This window comes from Lipophrys pholis (assembly GCF_963383615.2).
Source record: "Lipophrys pholis genome assembly, chromosome: 20".
In the NCBI taxonomy this organism is placed as follows: domain Eukaryota; kingdom Metazoa; phylum Chordata; class Actinopteri; order Blenniiformes; family Blenniidae; genus Lipophrys; species Lipophrys pholis.
The window spans coordinates 12,294,813-12,316,540 of NC_137648.1; the positions used below are offsets into that span (position 1 = coordinate 12,294,813).

Consider the following 21,728-nt stretch of genomic DNA (forward strand, 5'->3'; position numbering starts at 1 on the left):
TGAAGAAAAAGAAAGAAGAAGAAGAAAAAAAAAAGGGAGAGTCGGAGAGAATAAGAAAAGGGGAGAAGAATGTGGGATATGCCCGCCTGATTTTCCGAGCCTCGGAAGAATGTGCAGAAGCCCCACTAGTGAGTCCTTTCAGCGCCTCTGTGCCAATGAAAAGAGACGGGGAGGTGGCGGGGTTGGGTTTTTTGCGATCATTTAGTTAAGGCTGAGCCCCTCCTTATATTCAGCAGCTCAGGAGTCCCCGTCCATTGCACATGTCATATCCACTGGTTGCTATAGCGATGCCTCCACATGTTGTCGACAGTGAATGTTCAAGGAGCGATGCCTGGCTAATAGGCTTGCGGGCCGAGGGGCGATATGAATGGACATAGGGCTAGTCACTCATTTGTTGAGCTACTAGGGGTCTCTGTGTTTGGTGTGTGAATTGCTGTTTTCTCAGGCTCTGCTTTTCCTCTGCTCCCTCTCCCAGGGATTCAGTTATGTGAGCAGAATAAGGGAGATGGGGCAGTCTATTCTTCAAAGTAGGCATTTACATTCAAAGCTGAAGTGAGCGCCATAATAAGAGGCTACCACACAGTACAGTAGTTGTAAACTATATGAATGCTGCATAGGATATTGGGTGTAGTCTCAAAAAAGGCCAAAGTGAATTGTGTGTAATTGGCCCATCCTTTTCTTTGCTCCCCTCACGGACGTGCTAGAATAAAAATATAAAAAATGACTGGGAAATTGCAAATTTAACAAGTTTTAAAGATAAACCTCACTAAAATGCTATCCTAATTAGCAATCAGTCTGAAAAAAAAAAGATCCAATGGAGAGCAACAGCTGCACTTAGCAGGGAGAGAGAGAGAGAGAGAGAGAGAGAGAGAAAGGGGGATTATGGAGAGCACAAGGAGAGAAAAGGAGAAAGCAAAAGAAAAGGGGCGGTGAAGAGAGGAGAACGGGGGTCCTGTCAAATGCAGATGACGAGTCGTGGAGAGGGGGGCTGTGTGACGGGGCTCTCCAGTTTATTTTTTCCATTCAGAGAGCACCCCCTCCTCTCCTCTATTGTCCCTCGGTGTGACAGCTGGAGTTGGCAATGTGAAGAGGAGAACAAAAACCAGCTCGCTGTCCAGCCTGGGTCCAGGGCCACATCGGACGCCACCCCACCTTCAGAAGGCAGAGCCAGCCAGGCGGCCCGTGGGGACCAAATGTGAAGCAGAGCGTGCTCAGACTGACTCCACAAATTTGAAGACAACCCCCCCCCCCCCCCCCCCCCCCCAAATAAATAAATAAATAAATAAAAATTCTCTTAAACACTCCAGTCATACCTGCGAGCTGCAAAACCCAAACTCTCAAAGTGTTTCATTTGATGCTGTTTTATTTTTCCTTCCTTGCAGCCACTAGGCAGCGGACTCTTCACATCATGCTTTATGCACAGTTGCATCTACATATAGAGAAAAATTATTCAGAATCCAGCTTCTATTCCGCCTGCCAGAGGGCACCCTCAAATGGTCCGGCCAGAGAGGCAGGTTAAAAAAAAAAAAAAAAATGCTATTCCCCTTCAGTTGCAGTGCCAGAAGGAAATCTCTTTCTGCAGCACTTGCTTTTGCACTAATGCAAGACAGATGCAGAAGTAATACATGGTGGGGGACTTTTATCATGGCTGCCAGTGAGTGGTTTTTACCACTGGTGAGAAATAAATAGTGGCTACTGAAGTTAATCCCCGGAAAATCAGTCCCTACATTAAGCCAACCATACGATGATATCTATCCTGTTCTCTGGTGAACTGGAAGAGAGTGCTTTTTTTCTTGAGATACAGCGGTCACCCACTTGTCAACCCTATCTAAATCCACAGTCATCCAGACAGGAGTCTTCCCCTGACGGCACACGGAAAGAATTGAAAGAGAATGTCCAACCAGACTCTCTCTTTACCTCCTCTTTGAAGGAAAGTCTGACTTTGGCACCTGTTGTTTTCCTTTACTAACGCACACTTGATCTAGTGCGTGGTGCACGGTGTGATTTCGCAACTTGTGTCACAGCCCCCTGTGAGGCCGGTGCTAATGGTTATCACACCAGGGAGGTTTGACGTGAATCGATTCTGTCCCGCCGAAAAAAGCTACAAGCAGTCAAATTGAGGAACAAGCGGCAGTGCAGTCGCTGTTATGGTCACCGACGATATATATTTCATAGATGCTGTCATGCCCGTGTGTTCCCTCCAGAAGTACTTCCTCGAGGTAACACATGTTCGAACAGCCACCATGAGTCCTGCAAGGCTTATCTGTCCGCTCCCCTCCTGTCGCTGCTCCACTGTTTGCCTCTCTGACACGATTCACATTTCTAATAAAAAAAAAAAAAAGAAAAGATGGAAAAGCGACGAGTGTGTTTAAACAATGAGAAGATGAGGTATGGCGCACCTCGCTATGTCGCTAGGAGAATAGGGGAGGGGCTGAGGAATGTTAAACAAATGTCAGGATCAAGTGTTACTACCTGGGATGGCAGTGCGGAGACTCCCACTGATGCTCGCGTGTCAAAGAAGGCATGAAGAGCCAATAACTTTCTTGGATATTAGCCTCCACCGACGGGCCGCAGAGCTTTCAGTGTATTTACATGCTGGTCCCTTTGTGCACCACCTTAAAATACTCATGCATGGTGCGTCGTTCTCACGCACACATAAGGTCCGTGCAGTGATGGTGTCCTTCACCTGGACACACAGAAGTCAGAGTGTGTAATATACGAGGTGTGCAAACAGAAGAGAAAGCCAGCTTGCAGAGGTGGCACACTGCTGGTGCACATATATACCAATCGCACTATAACAATATCAGCGAGAGGCTAACTTCATTTACAGTGCAGCGCAAGGAACCCAACAGCTGCAACGTGTACCTGCATGCAGACTTAACTAATGTGCAATACAGTTACACCAGAAATAGTTGGGATTTCTGCTCGGCTCTTTGAAATGGGGTGCAATAAATTATTCATAATAATATCTGAGCAAGGCTTTTGCTGCTGCTCAATTTGGGAAGGTGTTAGAGGATTAACTCTGAAGTGTAGTGCAGCGAGGAATGTATGCAAAACAAAATGCATTTGGTGTTTTTTTTTTGTTTTTTTTCTCCCTTTCCAAGATCTACCAGCTGTTATTGTAATATCTCTTCAGGAATAACAATATCAGTGTGCAGGGAAAATATTCAGCCTCATCGGGATTTTTAGTCTTTTCCTTAAAATGTTTGATTATTCATAAATAACATTTACAATGAAACAAAGCACTCAAACAAGGAGAGGCAGTGATGTGAAGACGTAAGTTTGGTTTAAAAGTCTGTTTGCATTCACAACCCAGCGATGTCATGTCTGTATAATGAGGGCTGCACCGCAGTTTGAGTTTGGCTGCCAGACATAAAGTAGCACTTATAACGAGATAAAATATGAAAAGGTGACACTTTACTTGCTTTTAAACATCACTTGAGGTGCAGAAACCTGACAGTGAGGTGAATGTCTTAAATGCATTGTTTCTGTGTGTGTGTGTGTGTGTGTGTGTGTGTGTGTGTGTGTGTGTGTGTGTGTGTGTGTGTGTGTGTGTGTGTGTGTGTGTGTGTGTGTGTGTGTGTGTGTGTGTGTGTGTGTGTGTCCGTGCATGCGTGTGTGCACGTCATTCGAAATGATGTTCAAAGAAACAAAAAGGTCCCATTTCTGGGTTTTACTTGAAACATTTGAATTGCTGTGTCTCATGCTCATCACCTGCTCAGAGAGGAACCATTCAAAGCCCGTGTGTGTGTGTGTGTGTGTGTGTGTCAGCCATGTCATTCTGGTATTTTCCCCAGATGAGCTTGTTCAAATAGGTCTGTTCCTTACGTGAATCCCAGCCCAGGCTTTGCACATGCCAAGGAGTTCAAAGCAGGAAACATCAAGGTAAATGCTATGCCTGTCATTCTAACTATATTTAAAGCACCGAGGAAGACCCACACACACGCACAACGTTGCGCTCTTCAAAAAGAAACAGTGGCGTGGCGTCATAGCCTGGAGTGTTTAAACCACGACATATCTGTAAAGTTACGTACAGTGTTGTTGTAGTTTGTGACAAAGGGCGATTCATATTTTGTGCTAATTCAATTGGTTTACATGCAGGTAGCAGAATATCCCTGTGTGAGTGCCGTTGGGGGACCTCCTGGGTGGAGGTTGCATATGTTGGTGCTGTGTTCTCTTCTTTTCTCTTGGTACTTTGGTCTCCTCACACCATCTAAAAACATAAATTTGACATTAACTGTGTGAGTGTGTTATTGAGTATTTGCTAGATTCTTCCATTTTCCCCCCACAGGCCAAAAACATAGGTTTTCAGTTGTGTAGTTGTCCTGTGATGTATTGTCCAGGGTGTAACCTTCCTTTGCCTATAGTGACCTGTTACTAATGTGCCCAGCAGTGGATTGGTTTGGTTCGACCATCTTCCCACTGAAGATCGGCTTGTTTAAATCATCAGTTCATTAGCTTACATTTGTCTAACCTTGATTTCATAATGTGGAAGTCTGGAAAGTATTTATCACTCTAGCTTTATGTTTAAGCTCCCTGTCATCAAACAAAGTTAATATAGCACCAATTACATGTGTACATGATGGCACAGTGTGATGCACTAAAATCCAAACATCTAATTTGCAAGCAGAGGTGGAGTTTCAATATGTAAGTTCAGCAAAACAATCAAAATTACAGTCAAATTGAGGTTTGATGGGTCTGAAAGCTTATTGCAAAATCCAAAAGGCAGAAAGAACACAAAGCAGAAAAATATACAAAAAAAACCTCATATCATTAATTAAAAATAAACAACTAAACACAGTCTATTGATGTGTGTCTTAAAAGTGCAGCTGATGGCGAGACACATGGAGGCAGACCAGCAAAGTGCGGAAAAAAGTCAGAACCTTCCTCCATTGTGGTGTAATGGGTTAGAAATTTTCACTTTCAACTCAAAGAAATGTAACATTTTAGAATAAGAACAAACCATTTCAATGCAGACATGATGATTGCAGCATACACAACTCTGACAGCATCTGACTTCAGAACAGTAGAAAACATAAAGCCATCCAAAAACAACCTCTTAAGCACAGGAAACAATATGACGAGGGTTAACACTGGCACTAAGCCTGTCAGCCTAACGTGATTGCAGCTTATGTCAAGGCAGAAAAACTCTTTTAAATCCATTTCCAAACCTTCTGCTCTTGTGTTTTTGGCTTAGTGAAGACTCTTCAAAGTCTAAAGGCAGGAGCGTTGCTCTCCACGTGCGTCACTTGAACAGACCTGCCATGTCCAGTTGCATTTGCTTCACTGTGATTGGTTAAACCTGTGTGAATGGTCTCTTCAACTGAAGCTGGTTTAAATTTAAACTCTGATCTTTTCTTTCACCGAGAGATTAGTTAATCTCAGACAACACAATGATGTCACGTGTTTTGGAAAGTTGAGTTGATTCACTCAAACTTCTTTTCTTTCTTTTTTTTTTTTAAGATTGGGTAACGTACAGCTTTAATTCCCAACTGGTTTTAGTTTGACAGTAATGATCCTTTTCTACCTGCTGCTGTGTTGACAAAAGCAATATGTCTGACAAGGATAATAGCCATGTTTGTTCAAATTTAATTTAAGTTCTCAAGGGGCGCTCATATCTAAAAACTGAACTGAAATCAGGCTCAGTATCAGTCAAGATGTTTGCACGGTGGTCTGAGACACTAATTTACATGAATCACAGTGACAAGAATTATTTCCAAGATGTAATGACTTTTTGATGAGGGAAACTAAGATACTTTCAGGTGAGAAGTCATTCGGCGACAAATAAAGCGTCCGGGTCATGAGTCTGATCTGAGGTTTGCTAAAACAAAAACCAATCAAGGCAACGTAATTGATGGTAATACTTCATTTTACTAAGTAAAAAGGTAAAAGAAAAACCTCAGAAAACATACACATGAAACACACCCCCAGTCAAAAACAGTGAAGAAACACAGACATTTTAATTGTTTTGTTGAAATAAAACTCACTACTTTTAGACTATTGTGTGTCTCAGTTGGCTTTTTTTTAAAAAAAAAAAATTTTTTATCTAGGAGAGAGATAAAACTGCAATTAATTTTGAAAGGGGGGAAAACAGTGAGACAATACATCAAGTCACACATGAGTGGTGGCAGGCAGGGATATGTGGGCTGCCGCCGAATAACAGAGGTAGTCAAAGGTAGCATTCATAATTGAAACCCCTGTCACAAGAGACTTAGTGGGCTGGGAGGCTCTGATACTGAGACTGACAGTAAAGGGACAAAGAGAAGTGCTTGGAGGAGAGCACAGACTGACTTCCTGGGTTCAACAGGATGTGTTCCTTCATACCTGAGTCCAAACATCACAGGAGGACCCTGTATTCTTACTAAAACTGCTCAATCCAGGTGCACTGGTGCAGAATTTGATTGGCCAGAAAGTTTAAACTCATCTATAGTCAGAGAGGATCATCCAGGTGAACTAGGATTACATTCTTTGATTGAAACATTTCTAACATATGTCACATTTGCACAGCGACAATATGCATTTTTAAAGTGAGTAAAGCACATTTACGAAGAGAGAAAGTAAGTATTCCAGGCCTGAGGGCCTTTCTCAGTGGAGTCTGCATGTCCAGGGTGTTTCCTCAATTTCACCAGTGCTGGCTGGTGGATAAAGTAAATATATGACATGATTGGATGCATACATCTGATATATAATACCAACTTTTAGAAATGCAAATAATTCCTATTTAAATAACTTTTTTTTAATCAATGTACGAATTTGTTATTGGAGGCAGCATGAATGGAACTGCATGAATGCTGCATCTGCTGTAGTGTAGTGCAGTGCAGTGCAGTGCAGTGCATCTGTGAAAAAATATTCTTAAAAGTATTTGACCACACAAAGAACCACACAACAGCTGGAGTTAAACAAGGGTTCACACTGAGGCTCATCACTGCACTTGCACATGAATTAAATCTGGCATATTCTCAAGAGCTGTTGAACCGTTGTTAAATATGGTGTCCCAAGCAAATGCCAGAACACTCAATGAGACTCTGGTTCTGTTTGTTTAATAGCATCTATGCCTGATGGCACATAGACAGAGCAAACAAAGCGAGAAGGAAAGCAGAACAAGCATCCCAAAGTGAAAAGCCGGCCACAACACTATTGGTCAGTTTTGGGTGTAATGGCAGGTGGTGAATGGATTTAGTCGCCCAGCCTGTGCAAATTAATCCACACATTTCTGCCACTTTGCCTGCAAAATAATGTTTGTGTGCATTTGTTTTCAAAGGAGGCTGAATATTAGAATGTAGGTTGGAATTCTCCTCATAAGAATGCCTTTCAATACATTAGTGTGTGATTATTTGTCCACTTTAAATGGAATGAAAACAACTATGAAAACACGTTCCTGATTACATCACATTAGGTTTATTGAACAATCAATTCTATGTTTCTCCAACTGTACCTGGGAGCTGCTGCAGCACATTGAGGCCGCCTGCCTGAGCATACGCCCCGATGATCAGCTACAACTTGTGTAAGTGAAGATATAGATGTAGAACCACAGGAGGCAGTGCGTGATAGGCTAAGGGTCGTCTCCCTGTAAATGCACACAGCCACAGCCTCATAAATTGTCATCAGTGTCTTCATTAAACGTTTTCTCCTGTTATCACCATGACAACACCGGCCCAGCGTGTGCCCGCTGGGAGAGGCGTGTGTGTGTAACCCCGGGGGTTACTTTGGGGGTAACTTGGCACAGACGGCACTAGCCCATACCTCTCCTGCAGACGATGGGATGGAGGGGGGATTGTGGAGTGGCAGGCGGCCAGGAGTGCTCGATCTGTTCCACAGCGATCACACTTGACAGGCACTGGCTGTGTCTGGACTGGAGGCGAGCGCTCTGATTTCTCTCTTTAATTACTGCTAATCGGAAGAGCCGCGGCCCATCCTAATGAAGCCACACCAATCAGCTGGGGGAGAGTCGAGGGGGGGGTCAAAACAATCCAGTGCACGAACAGAGCTGACACCGGCTGCCCAGCGCTGCAGCCTCCCCGCGTGTCTCGCTGTCTGTCTGTCTCACGGCTCCGGCAGCTTTATAAAGAGTGGTCTGCCCCCGAGCCAAACCGAGCAGCACTGCTCAGCGAAAGAAACCTCTGTGAATCCCTAATGAGAGTGCTGCCACAGCTGTAGTACGGTATCAGCCGCCTGTTTGGAGCTCACATCTCCCACTGCTTCCCGCCGCAACCTCTGACAACAATACAAAGTATGGCTGATCAGAAATTCTGAAGGCAGAATTAATTATGATTTATGTCAAGATTTTGATGGCTCTGTAACGTAATAATACATTGACGGCTCATTATTGTAAATGCATATAATCAATCTAGCCTATTTTCACCCACAAACATAATTACACTGTATGGCTTTTAGTGAGGCAGTGATGATGTCTTTTTTTCCCTCCTTCTTCAGAGTGAATAATGTAATGAACAGTGACAGACATGTGATTGCATGCAAGCGTGGACCTCAGATCTTTTAGCCTTTTGTTGTGGGATGTAATTCTTCAGTTCTTTGTGCTAATATAGCTGTGAAATGAATGACATTTTAAAAATAATCTTTATCAGAATTACACAGATTATCCCCGAAGTAGGAAATGTTTAATTTGTGTTCTAAGAAAAATGAAGAAAATTATAGTTCAGACATGAATCTGTAGGTATGATTTGACATGAATTGAGCTGCTATGCATCAGGAACTCAACTATCATTGTGAAGACTGCGTATTTCTAAGCCGCATACATGTAACTGTGCTCTGATTTTTCTATCGGTCTCTGCTTGAATTATATATGATGTAGCTACCGATCATCAGCTGAAGATCCTATTTTTGTCCAGGTTTCCACCTGTACTGGGTACATGTTACATCTGTGCATCTGCGACCAACACCTGACATGATGAGCCACCTCCAGATAGTAAATAGATATGTTGGCTTCCCTGTATATGTGATATGTGAAGTGAACCCCCCCCCCCCCCCCCCCCCCCCCCACCCCAGAGCAGCAGGATGACGCCCGCTCACCGAGCACAACCGACATCGGATCTTTTCACCTTCCCAGTAGTATGCCAAATTTGCACTGATTGCATCATATATGATGAAAGATAACATATATTGCTGCAAACATATTACAGACACGTTTTCAGCTTATGGTCCTAATTTGAAAGCTATGAATTAAACCTTCAGCTCTCTTGAATAGTTTCCATTTGCCTTTAAAAAATCGTGCTGCAGTCCAGATAAAAAAAACAACAACACGTGTCTTCAAAGATATATGGAGTATTTCTGAGATGGTGTTCTACTTTTGAAAATGAATAATTGTAGCAATCTCTTGGATTATTTGTCATATAGCTGAAAACAGAGTTGTTTTTCTGAACTCATGATGAGCCAACAAGCTTGGAGACACACTGATACAAAGATGAGTGTGTTTGTAAAGATCAAACAAATTTGTTTTCATATGGAGCCATACTTTTACATGATTCAAACACATTTACACATCAGGGAATCAGATGAGTGGAGGAGCTGTTTCAAGTGAAAACACACATAGATTATTTAGCACTTAAATATTTAGCGTCATGTCTAAATATTGTCATAATCCAGCTCAGTAATTTTTTTTTCCCAAGCCGTGAGTGAAACCAGTAGATGTGGTGAGGCCACTTAGCAGGAGAGTGGTGGAGTTTCATTTCATGGTTTATCGCTGCAGATGGAAGATATTCATACACCCTGCGAAGTCAAGGTCATCATATAAAAGACCATAACAGCTCATCAAGCAATTTAGTTGACCTTGCCATGCAGAAAGTAACTGGCAGTTAAAGCAGGATTCACAATTACAGTCAATTAAAGTCAATAAAAGATGGTATGACAGTTGATTACGTTTAATTTACTGAGAGCAAAGTGGTTTCCATATTGTGCGCTCAGTGAGCAATAATTAATCAACTGCTTGAAGCTCAGATCGCGTTGTTTGCTCAAAAGACAGTTACGACTGATTCATGTAAAGATGACAATATTTTTAAAATTATGCTTTTTATTGATAACTGCTTAGATCTGATAATTATTTAGAATCCTGTTGAGGAGCCTGCTGGAATTACCACTGAACTGTGCTTTTAAAAAAATATATATATTCACAAAGTCATTAGAAAAAAAAAACAACTGAGCTTCAACCAACCTCCAATTGAATGTAGACAAGCAAATACTATCGCTCTAATTTTGTTGTGATGCTGAAAAGATCACTGTGGGTCAGCGGTTGGCCTGCAGCAATGGTTTTTTTCCTGCGATCACCAGTGCTGAGGTGCCAAATGCACTAGGCAAGTAGTGGCATGATAAATGGCAGAGGGTGAGTGCTTTGTGGCCGGGACCGGGAGCACCCTGCCCCTGCATCCCGCTGCCAGTCCCTTGGCATGTAGCTCGTCAGGCCAAATGGCAGCCGCGTCCCCCTTCAACGCTGACATTTAAAACCTCTGCTATGCTATCCAGCTGTGGACACCGGGCCCCCCCTCCCCACCGACTGTACCCTCAGCCGCTCCCAGGCACCTGGATGAGCTTGTGGCGGATGTGAAATCTGCAGACCACAGATTCCAAAAGCTTCCAAAAAGGGATAAAAGCAGGTTTCCTCTTTAGGAATCATGTCTCTTGTCTGTCCATGTCCATCAGATTTTGTTACTAACTGCATGTTTGTCTTGTCAAAATAAGGAACTGGATTTAAAGTTACAAGGCAATCATGTTTTTTAATCAGACTTGGATTTCAGTTTTACAATGAATGAGGTTTACAGATGACCCTCATTACAATTTTGCGACAACAGATAGCCTGAGGTAACATCCTAACTGTGCCCGAAATTTAGAATCTCACAGGGTGGCTGCTGCTACCACCAAGGGTTAGTTAAAAATCAACTAAAACTAAGCAGAAAACTGTGTCGTGGGCATGGCGGCCACATTCTCCATCTCCTCCACTAATTCGTTTTTTCTATGCGGGAAAAAATGACTAGTTTCATTTAGTAATTTCTTGAGGGTAGCGTACATGGAGGCTGCGCAAGACGACAGTGTTGGCTGTGTGCATTGACCTTCGGTGGATTCGGTCAGTGGAAATTGACATCCTGCATTTAAACTCGATGTCATGGCCACATTTATCATAAGTGAGCAGCCTGGATTAAACCTGTAACATCCTCAAAATGAGTCTTCGGGACACTTGAGTTTTTGTTTTCACTCTGACATTCAGCATGAGTGTTGCTTAACCTGATAATTACCAATGAAGTTCAGCTTTAGTACATTTTACTCTTAAACAAGACCACCTGAATATTCACCAGAGGAGATGTCCCCAATAGATTTGTGAAGTCAACTCACACTTCCTGCATGTTAGCAACATTGCTGATTCATTTTCAACATTTTATGGACTTTATTTTCCATGTTGCATCCTCCAAAGTTCGCCCCAGAGGCAGCAGGGAGAGATGTGAAACTACTCACAGTAGCACAAAAATTAATTTGTCTTACAAAAGCACAAGGCCTCCTCGTTCCGTAAGCTCTACGACGGTAGTTGAGCTCAATGATCACCGAATGGGGAATACACTGTGGTGAAGCCAGAGAGGAAGCAGCGGGGTGTCCAGTCATTATTTCTTCTTAAAATATTGCCAAGTAGGTCAACCTGCACCCACAAGGATGTCAATGACGCTATTAAGGCTGCTTTGAATGGAAGAGGCATGGAAGTATCCTGTGGTTGAATTTTGTTTCATCTGTGGCGGTCCCAGAGGTCTCACTACACCCACAGCCCTTTAGGTGCAAATAGTCAAGAGTCACCCACAATAACTTCAGACCCCTCTTGGGGAAGTGTTAATCACACAAATACTGTACATGAATATCACACCAGCTCCAAGGCAAAAGGAAACAACTCTGAAAGTACAAGCTTTGTTACCTGCACGTTGTGCTTTACATGTCCGTACAGACACATCCGTGGCACCGTTTCAAATGAGCTTGTGTATTTTTCTATGTCAGACAACTAGCAAACAAATTCCTACACAAAGAAGACTCTTTTTATGACAGCTGGGCCGTTTCACAGCTCAGATTTTGCAACATGGTGTTAAATCTGGTCACATTGGATGTTATGATCATGAGACTACAGCAGAGACAAGCAAAAACAGTCGGGACGAAGGGAAATGACTGGTACAGCACAATATTTTGAATAGACACACACAGACAAATATCAACATGTTGTTATATAAATTAGGATATTATAATATCATAATGTCATAGCGTCATAATATTTTACTGTTTTAGCACAGAAAGAAATGTAAACTAGAGAAGTTGCAGTTAAAACACATTGATTGGCGTTCGGGTTTGTTGTCGTTGTGTGATGAGTTTCCATGTTCGTCCTGAGCCTTTCATTCACTCTCAAAAGATACGTATGCATGCTCGATACACTGGTGACTCTAAATTGCAAATGTGTGTTTGTTATTCGTTGTCTTTAAAAGGCCTGTCCATGGTGTACACTGCCTTTCACCCTTGTGGTGAAAACGTTTTGTCTTAATAAATCATCGTATTCATAATAAGGTGCCGCCTTATGCGATGTAAAAGCAATCATGTAGTGGTTAATATTCTGTGCTTATAGCTCGAATAAGATCCATAAACCAGGTTGGGTCTTCTCTGTGTTCTCATGCAGTCAAAAAACAAATAAACATGCATTTAAAGCTATTTGATGACTCTACATTGCTCAAAGGTGTAAAGGTAAGTGTGTGTATTAGCTTGTCTCTCCGTGTTTGTCAGCTGGATTAGCTCCAGCACCCCGCGACCCTCGGCTGGATACAGGGACTCAAGTTAATTCCTATTGTTTCATCAATTTAAACAAATCAAAACAAATCTGATATGAGTGTTGCATGTCAAATTGCTATCTTCTCTCCCTTTCTTTTGGCATTTTACAAACATAAAAAGAAGCATGTAATGCAGATTTTTCTCTCTCTATTCTTCCACCGGGATCGACCACAGTGAAGTCTACAAGTTCAAGAAATGCCTCATTTCTGAGAAGTTTCTGCAATGTGTAGTCGATCAAGTCGATGCTGGGTTTTTCATACATTCTGGTTGTGACATGATTAACCTGTGCAAATTTATGGTGGGGGGAGAGGCTGACTAAGGTTTTGATCTTTTCTGCTTGAGATAGAGAGCTGCTTGTCTTTTGATGGTGTTGATCTATGTAAAACAAAACATGAGTATTTAATTAGAATTTGTGTCAGCCATAGCGTTATTTGATTTTTATCACTGTTTCATTTAATTGTGCCATAATGTTCTTTGTTTTTAAAACACTTAAAAAAAAAAAAAAGAAATTTATTCGCAACAGTCTGGACATTGTCAGCTGATCAAAACAGTATTTATGGCTCTTATTTGTTTTTTCAATGATAAAACATTCCTGATCAACTGGTTTGAATATTTTCTATAGCTATACCAAGATTATGTATGATAGCAAAAATGAATATCTTAGGATTTTGAATGTTCAGTTGAATAAAGCAAGCTATTTAAACAGCGCCCCTCGACATATAGAAAATTACACACTAAACAATCAGCAGTCAACAAAATGATCAGATAAATATGATGAATACTAGCACCTCATACAAGAAACCAGGACTGGAACAGTACAAAGGCTCTTTTAGTTGAGAGGCAACATTGCTATTGACTGAACTATTTATAACAGCGCAAGTTTTCATGAGTGGATTTTTGCTTTAATTTCATCTAAACCTCTATAATACCTCCAAGGCCACCCTGGCCTTGAGCGTTTCCTTACAGGAAGAGGATGAGTACCCCAGAAAAAAAAGAAGATATCCTTTATAATGCTTTAGCAAAGGTGGAGGAATTGCCCTTCAACAAGCTGAGTAAAAATACCACCGTCAACTATACAGAGCAACCATACAGCTCTTTAACAAAAGCAGTGGAACATAAAAGAAGCAAAAGGTAGGCGAGTAAACACTTTACATTCTGACACTCATTAAAAACAGACAAGTCCACCCTTACCCCGAGGGAGAGCACACGTCATGATATAGAGAGAGGCAAATACCAAACTGCATGGCAAGGTATCAAAGGCATTTCTGCAGTCCAAAGGTCAGGTGATGGTAAAAGGTTGCTGAGAAACGGAGCTGCTGGACGGGCTTTCATCAGTGGGAGGCAGCTGGAGTCTCCAAAGAGGCAGTGCTACTCGGGGCTGCAGGCACAGTGGGGCTGCTCCAATATGACATTTCACATCCAGATCTGCCACAGTAATGGCATTTTAGCCACTTTTAAAACAGCCAGATTGGCCTTCCTGCACTGTTGAAATTTTTATAGGAGGCAATTTTTTTATTGTTTGGGTTTATTACAGTGACTGAAGGAGATTGGATAGGTTGTCAATGTGGAAAAGGCAATTGAGGTCCAATGTGCAATTGATTGGCTGATACGAACACACAGTTACAGCCCACACACACATATATATATATATATATATATATATATACACAACAAGGACATTCAAGAATATACCCCACAGTGCAACCACTGTCATTTTCTCTCAGCCGCTACGTTCACGCTTAAATGAGAATAAAAGATCTGGAAATTAACATAAAAATATATTTTTCTCATCTCGGGATTGTAACTGCTTGAGAAACCAACATGGGAAAATATGTTTTGAAGTAAAGCACACACCCATGCCGTTGCAGGATCAATTTGTACAACTCTTGTCACACATACTTATTTATTTCAGCCTGTGTGCGTTCTCTCTCTGGGAGGAAATGGTCAGTGTCGTATTCCTTTGAAGTCTCGGCTGAAATTATCTGTCCCGTTCCCTCGGAGGAATTGCAATCGCTGCCGGTTGCTCTCAGTATTTGTTGTTAAGTGGAATACACTACAATATTCAGGCTTTGTTAGATTAAAGGAAAGCAAAATGTACTGATATTGCTTGATAACCATGGGCACAATATAAAAAAAAACAAAAAAAACTATGGAAATAAATATTCATGTTGAAATATGCTCCAACAAAACAAAATGCAAGTTTAAGAGTGATCCAGAGAGAGAGCCAGATATTATTATATCCAACAGAATACATTTAAGGTGGCTTGCAATTGGAATGTTTGTTGCTTACATCTTCTGTATAGTTTGCCTCCTCAAAAACACAAAAACATAAAACAAAACAGACGCTGCTTTTCTGTTTCATTTCATTTGCAGGTCTTATGTTGTTTCTTCTTGATACTGCTGCTGTCTTCATTATCTAACTTTAGAAATTTGAAATGCCATTTACATTTCAAACAATTTTCCCCAAATCCCACATCTTTCAGAATTTTCTGTCAAAAGTTAAACAACCCCGTTGCTTCATCTTATACACAACTTCCCCATCAGACCTGAAAACATACATCATAATACTGCTTTTTACTCAGTAAAACAGGTCGGTTAAGTCCAATAAGAATGTTCTCTTAAAAATAGTTTCACAAATTATCTTACAAGCAATAATTAATTTACAATAAAGGATTCAAACTCGAAGCATCAGGGGTATTATTTAAACTATATTTATGGTCCCTTCAAATATTTTTATGTGCAAAGTGCCCAGGCAAAATACATCAGTGGTTCTGAAATCAATACCCGTTTGAGTATTCAGCACAACTTTTTGATCATGTTTTCTGTGATTGTTTGATAAATTTCAATTCATATGGAAACTGTGAAAGTTATGAAAGTTAGTTTATGTACTGATAGATGACACATCACAAATCACAAGCAGCTGTTGTGATAGTCTTAAACAGCTATACCACAAGTGTAAAGATGACTTCATTTTATTGTATTTCTCGAATATATATGAAGATACATTAAGAGATGTGGTTAAAATGTTTGCTAATGTTTGCCGCTCTGCAAACATGAAGTCTAACATGAACTTCAAATTACACATTTGGGTGTTCAAATTGGGAATATCTGAACAATTATAAAGTATTTTCTGAGGGAAGTCTGTCAGAACAGTTTAACGTAGCACTAATTATCGCACGGTATTGGAAAGAAAGCCTTCAAATCCACTGCGAGGGGGTCATCATTACATGTGACCTTTCTCTGAAATGAGTTTTGCCTCTGTGCTTCTGCACTTAGTCATTTGATTAGAAGTTTTACGTGAGCTTTCACCCATGATAAGATGGTGGCATCCCCCAATTATTCCTCCAGAGTGACACGGCAGAATTACGAGTTAATGGTGATACAACTTTGTTGAGATCAATGGGATGGAAAAGCCAAATAAAAATGCAGCGGCGTATAAACAGCAGCATAAAACTGAGCGGCAGAGAATATGAAAAATGTACTGTTAAACCCTACAAGAGCCAATTACAGTATTGAGGGCAATCGTGGTAGCTGTGTGTAATATTAATAGTGTATGCATTTACTGTATATTTGTGAATGCGGTACACATAAACATCATGAGTGTCCCAGTGCAAAAAGTCCCAGTCTGCCATATATGATTTACATTTAGTGGTTGAATAATCAGTTGACGTGTAGCTCGGGGAATTCTGCGCTTAATGAGTGCCTCTTTACATAAGCAGTTTGCCGGAGTTATCTCGAACATGAGACCGCTGTCAAAATGTCAATGAATCTCAATTTAACTACCAACTTAATCACATGGGGGCCATCTCACATCGGGAGTCTGGATGTGGAAATTCACCCTTTGTGCATTTTATTGAGAAGTCGTGGTGTGAGGAAAACAGAAAACTAGGAAAACACTATTAAAGCGCTTTCATCGAGAATTAATTGTAAAATTTTAATTTGGCAGTTAAACAGAAGAATATTTAACTACAGAGAGGAAAATATTGACATGAAGCCAGTGCCACAAAAGGCAATATTTTCCCAGTTTCAGGCTGGATGAATGTCTGACATGTCAGCCATAACACAGCTAAACAACTTAAAAAAATAAAAATGAAAAAAAAAAATATCAGGGTTTCTTCACTATTCCAGTCAATCATGTCACATTACAGAGGAGAAAGTTGATATTAAATATGACGTAAGTGATAAATAATGAATTTTGAGGAGACGGCTCATGCCTTTGGAGAGCTTTAAAAGCTCAGGTTCCATATGCCAATCAGTTTGTGAAGAATTTCATGTGACCAACTGGTCTGTGCAAATCAACAGGAAAGCAGGACGATGAGGCTGATGTCAAATTACAAGCAATAAAAGCTGAATGTCATAATGTGATCAGGCTCTACATGGGGAAAGAAAAATCTTTGAGGAAGTACAGGTGCGCACGCACGCTAAACTATAAATTATGAGGTGCTAATCTAGTGGAGTTCCTCAATATGAAAGAAAAAAATGTAAATGAGTCTAATAGGTCTCCTTTAAATATTAATTTTCTAATCTAGAGTAAAGCCTATGCACAGCCTTATTGGGGTAAATCTTGGCCTGATCTTTAATTACAGAGCAGGTTTGTGGTCATTAATACTCTAATTGACTGAGGAATATTTCAACTCTCGAAACGCTTGGAAGAAATAAATATGGCTGCACCAGTGTGTAGGATGTAAAGGCCACTGCGTCTCTCCATCAGATCAAGAGAATGAATTGGTGTTTTCAGGATTTAGTTGTTAGGCATCGCATGCCCGAAGAGGACGTGGGGAATATTTTAGTGTGTCGCATCTTCAAAACGTCTGATCGACACGCCTCTCCCTCACAGATCCCGTCTCTCTGAGTCTGGCTTTTATTCCCTTGCTTCTCTCTACGCTCCCCACCGACACCAGTCATGCTGTGTCTATGGCTGTCAGCTACGGCCACCCTTTTGCCTGCTGCCTGGTTGCTTGTTTCCAGCTCGAGGTGTGACTCACCGACCCCCTCCCCTCCCGCTCCCCCCCCCCCCCCCCCCCCCCCCTCCTCCTCCTGCAAAGAAAAAGGAGATACGAGGAGGCAGGAAAGAGCTTTGTGCTTTTAAGGAACGCCGGTGTTGGAGGAGCCGGTGTGTGGTACAATCTGTCAAGGTTTATTTTCTACACTTAGTGCTGGATAAGTGTACGATAATAACTCGGACACGTCTCTGGGTGTATAGTTTCACTGCAGTATTGCCAGCAGAGCCAGTTATTGCTCCACCAAATCAACAATAAATTTCTTCTCGCCCTTTATTTTTTTCTTCCCTCTTCAGTTTTTCACACATTTACAGACTCATAAATTGCTGCGAGGAGACCTTCATTTGCCTGCTGGGTTTCCACAAGAGTGCAGCTCCCACTTGGGAAACAGCTGTTAATGATAAAATATGCTTTGAAACTACAATGCTTAAATGTTACACATACATGCATTATGAAAGTGATCATTTTCTGTAGCTTTTTTTTATTTTTTTTTGTATTACCTATTTTGTAAGCCAACTTCTTCTGGATCTATAAAGGAGTAGATATTGCTCGGCCTATTGATTGATGTCTCCTTCCCCCCACTTTGACATTTGCTTATCCTCGTCCGCATCTACTGCTATTGACGTTCGCTCTATCTGGACATCTTCCTAAGCTGTTTTGTCATTTGTCACCTCTTAAATAAAAGCGGAGGAGGTGGTGGTGGTGGTGGGGGGGGGTTGTCAGTGATAAGACTTGATGATACTAACCACTGTGATGGTTTTATACAAGCCGGGGAAAATAACACAAGGTGTCGCTTCATTTTCCAGCTCTGTGCCTCGTATGGATTCAACACGCAATTTCGCCGAGCATATTTCTATTTCTGCCAATAATGGGCAGACTAAAGAAGACCCTCTCTGCAACCTCTAGCGTTGCATTCACTCATAACTGTGGTCAATTTAGTGCAAATTTACTGAAAGCATGCTTTTGGTTTAACACCTTTTAAACTAATGTATTTGAAGAGCCCACTCCACATGCTCTCCTGTCTAAAGCGACTATTTTCCCCCAACTTATCCTCAACTCTCCACTTCTTGGAGGCAAACCGGTGAAATCAAACACACCCACATTTGAGTTTTTACTAATACAACACCCTCTGAGTGGAGGTTTCAGGATTTAAATGTTGCCAGCTTACTATTTGTAGTACAGTAAATGCAGCACTTCGACAACACACATTTCCACAAACACAGTCTGGCGCAGATTTTCTCCCCATGAGGTGGAAGACAGATTCTTCCTTTCCTCCCTCCCTCTTTCCATCCATCCCTCCCGCAACCCTGGCTCCTGCAGAGAGGCTATTATTGCGGCTAATTATCTACAAATAGGCCCAATATGACAAACACAGCCCTGTACCAGTCCTGGCTAACTGCAAGAATCAGTCTGAGAAGTAATAAAAGAATGAAAAGGAGGCGAGGAGAGGCGGACGAAAAGCAGGACAAAAGTCTTGGTTGAGTTAAAAAAAAAGAAAAAAAAGAAAAAAAAGAAAAGAAAAAATATGAATCAAAGATAATTGAGAGGAATGTGATGAAGACACAATGTGGAATAAGACGAGAGAAAATGTGGTTCTAAAAAAGATATAAGTGGGAGGCAGATGGGCAAAGAAAGGCAGTGACACCAAAAAAAAAAAAAAAAAGATGGCATTGAAGGGACTAACACAGGAAAATGATCTTGTCTATACAGTGTGTGACGGTTGTTGCTATTGGCAACTGTCCTGTGATGCACAGGCCACATCCACTTAGCTCCCAGCATGCCTCATGAGCCGGGCAGCTCAGGGGTCTGAGGCTGTCTGTCTCATTTCCATAGAGAAACTCATTTACCAGGCGAGCATGGAGGGCTATGACGCATCAATGGGTGCTTGATTAGATCCTTACCTCTGATATATATGAATATTTATTAGTGTTGCATAAATACAAATTCACTCTCTTTTCATCTATATCATCCGAAGAGTCCTCCTGCTCTCCTCTTAATTTTTTTCCAATGAATATGTCACAGGAGCATCGGGGCTCCCTGCAAAGTGACAGCACTCAAGATAATCTGGTTATTGTTGCTCGGAGGCGGTGATCAACACTCACTTTGAGCTTCACAAAATGTATCGTGCTTTTGTCTTGTTGTTTTTTATTTGCTATGGTGACAGCAGCTCTTAGACACCTAGAGGAAATGAAACGGGGGGGGGGGGGGGGGGGGATCGCGGCTGCGCACTCCAAAGAATGTGTCTGGGATTCACTGTGCAAAAGATTAGAGTTTGGCTGCACAACTGAGGCTGCAGGTGCAACACGGACGCCAAGACAAGTTGAAATCACAGAGTTACTGTTTCACAGACAATCACCAGCACACCCACTCTCACTCACTCTCTTTTTTTTGTTTTTTTACGCACACAGACTTGAATAAAACATATTTTTAGCAGGCTTTACTTACATCACTGACTCCGGCCTCCACTATCTTCAGGCCTGTCTCCTTCTCCAGCTGCTGCTTCTGCTGGACTGCACGGGGAGACAAAAGCAGAGGAGGTGTGGAGTATGAGCAACGGATGTGAAAAAGTCGCAGGTTTTTTCAGTTCCTGAGGCAGAACAAGTGGTCAGTGAAACTGAGAATGATGCAATGGATGTATCAGCCTGACTCAGATGTCAAACTGGTCACAGAAAAAGGGCCACACGCACACGCACGCGCACAATCTTATGACAACGCTGGATCCATGAGGGTTTTCAGAGGTTGCTCAGATCTCATAACAACTACCATATTTGCCAGAATATAAGTTGCACTTCATTTTAGGTTGCATCTGTCAACTGTTCTTCACCACAATAACAATCAGACAGTTTTGTCCCTCGCAGGTTTCCTAACGAGTACAATCTCTCTTTCTGGTGCTCTGTTCATGTAAGCTGCTGCACATTTTCTCTCTTTTCTAGCTTTTTAGTTTTTACCGACAAACAAAATTAAATCAGTACTGAAAATATGTGCTGTTATTAAAACAATCGTTTTGCGGTCCACTTTTTATTGGGGGTTCTTCATGACTTTTCCTCTGAAAACTGGACAAACTTCAAAGTTCCCAGACAACTGGAACACACCTTTATGCCAATAACTCTTTGAGGCCCTGCATTCAGAGCTGACCTAAGCTGAAAGCTTTGTAATATCGAAAACCTGCAATACAAGAGGAACAAACACGAGCAAGCTAGACTGAGCTTTAAATATATTGCCAGCAGTGTGTTCACGGCATAAGTCATCGCACCCGCTCCATAGCTGGGTGTGGGTCTGTGTTTAATCTCTTCTATTCGATGTGATGTGGAGAAGAAGGTCTTCAGTGGAAACAGCTTTGCTCGATTTAATTTCATGCTGCCATCTTGTATTTAGTATTGTCTCGCCGTGGGTTACTGAAAAATATAGCTGAGCCCTTTTACAACTTCCATAACATTGCCTTCAGTGCCTGCGCTCTCTACGGGCTTCAGGAATTGCTGAACAATCACATATCTTGCTGTTCTCAGGGGTATTTACTTAGCCAACATAGCAATTACATTTTTTGAGGAGGCGCATGTCAGCATGACACAGTGACAAACTCATGCTCCTGGCATGACCCCTTGATGCAGGAGAACAGTAGATGCTTGCATTAAAATAAATTTTTTTGACACAGCTACCATTAGCTTAGCAGGCATTCGGTCATAAACTAAAGCAAAAATGATGAATCACTGTTGTGCTTTGGGCAGTGTTGATACTTCAACGAGAGATTTAAAGAAAGACAGAACATCTTGCCCTCTTGTCTGGTCTGTGCTCACACGAGTGTTTCTAACAAAGACAACGTGTATAAGACAGCGGTTTTCAATACACTGTTTTCCTGCAACATGACCTTCATAACCATGCTTTGAGCTGCACGATATGCGATGCAATGCTTGCTGGATCATTATGGCGGTA

The 21,728-nt window shown here is 41.6% G+C and overlaps 1 protein-coding gene across 1 annotated transcript in view; it reads right to left on the reverse strand.

Moving 5' to 3' along the window:
- Nucleotides 1-21,728, reverse strand: part of ptprn2 (protein tyrosine phosphatase receptor type N2) — a 140,871-nt gene that overhangs the window by 33,113 nt on the left and 86,030 nt on the right. Inside the window, exon 11 of the mRNA XM_080489049.1 lies at nucleotides 20,244-20,308. Coding sequence (XP_080345175.1) covers nucleotides 20,244-20,308 — 65 coding nt within the window. The remainder of the gene's footprint in view (nucleotides 1-20,243; nucleotides 20,309-21,728) is intronic.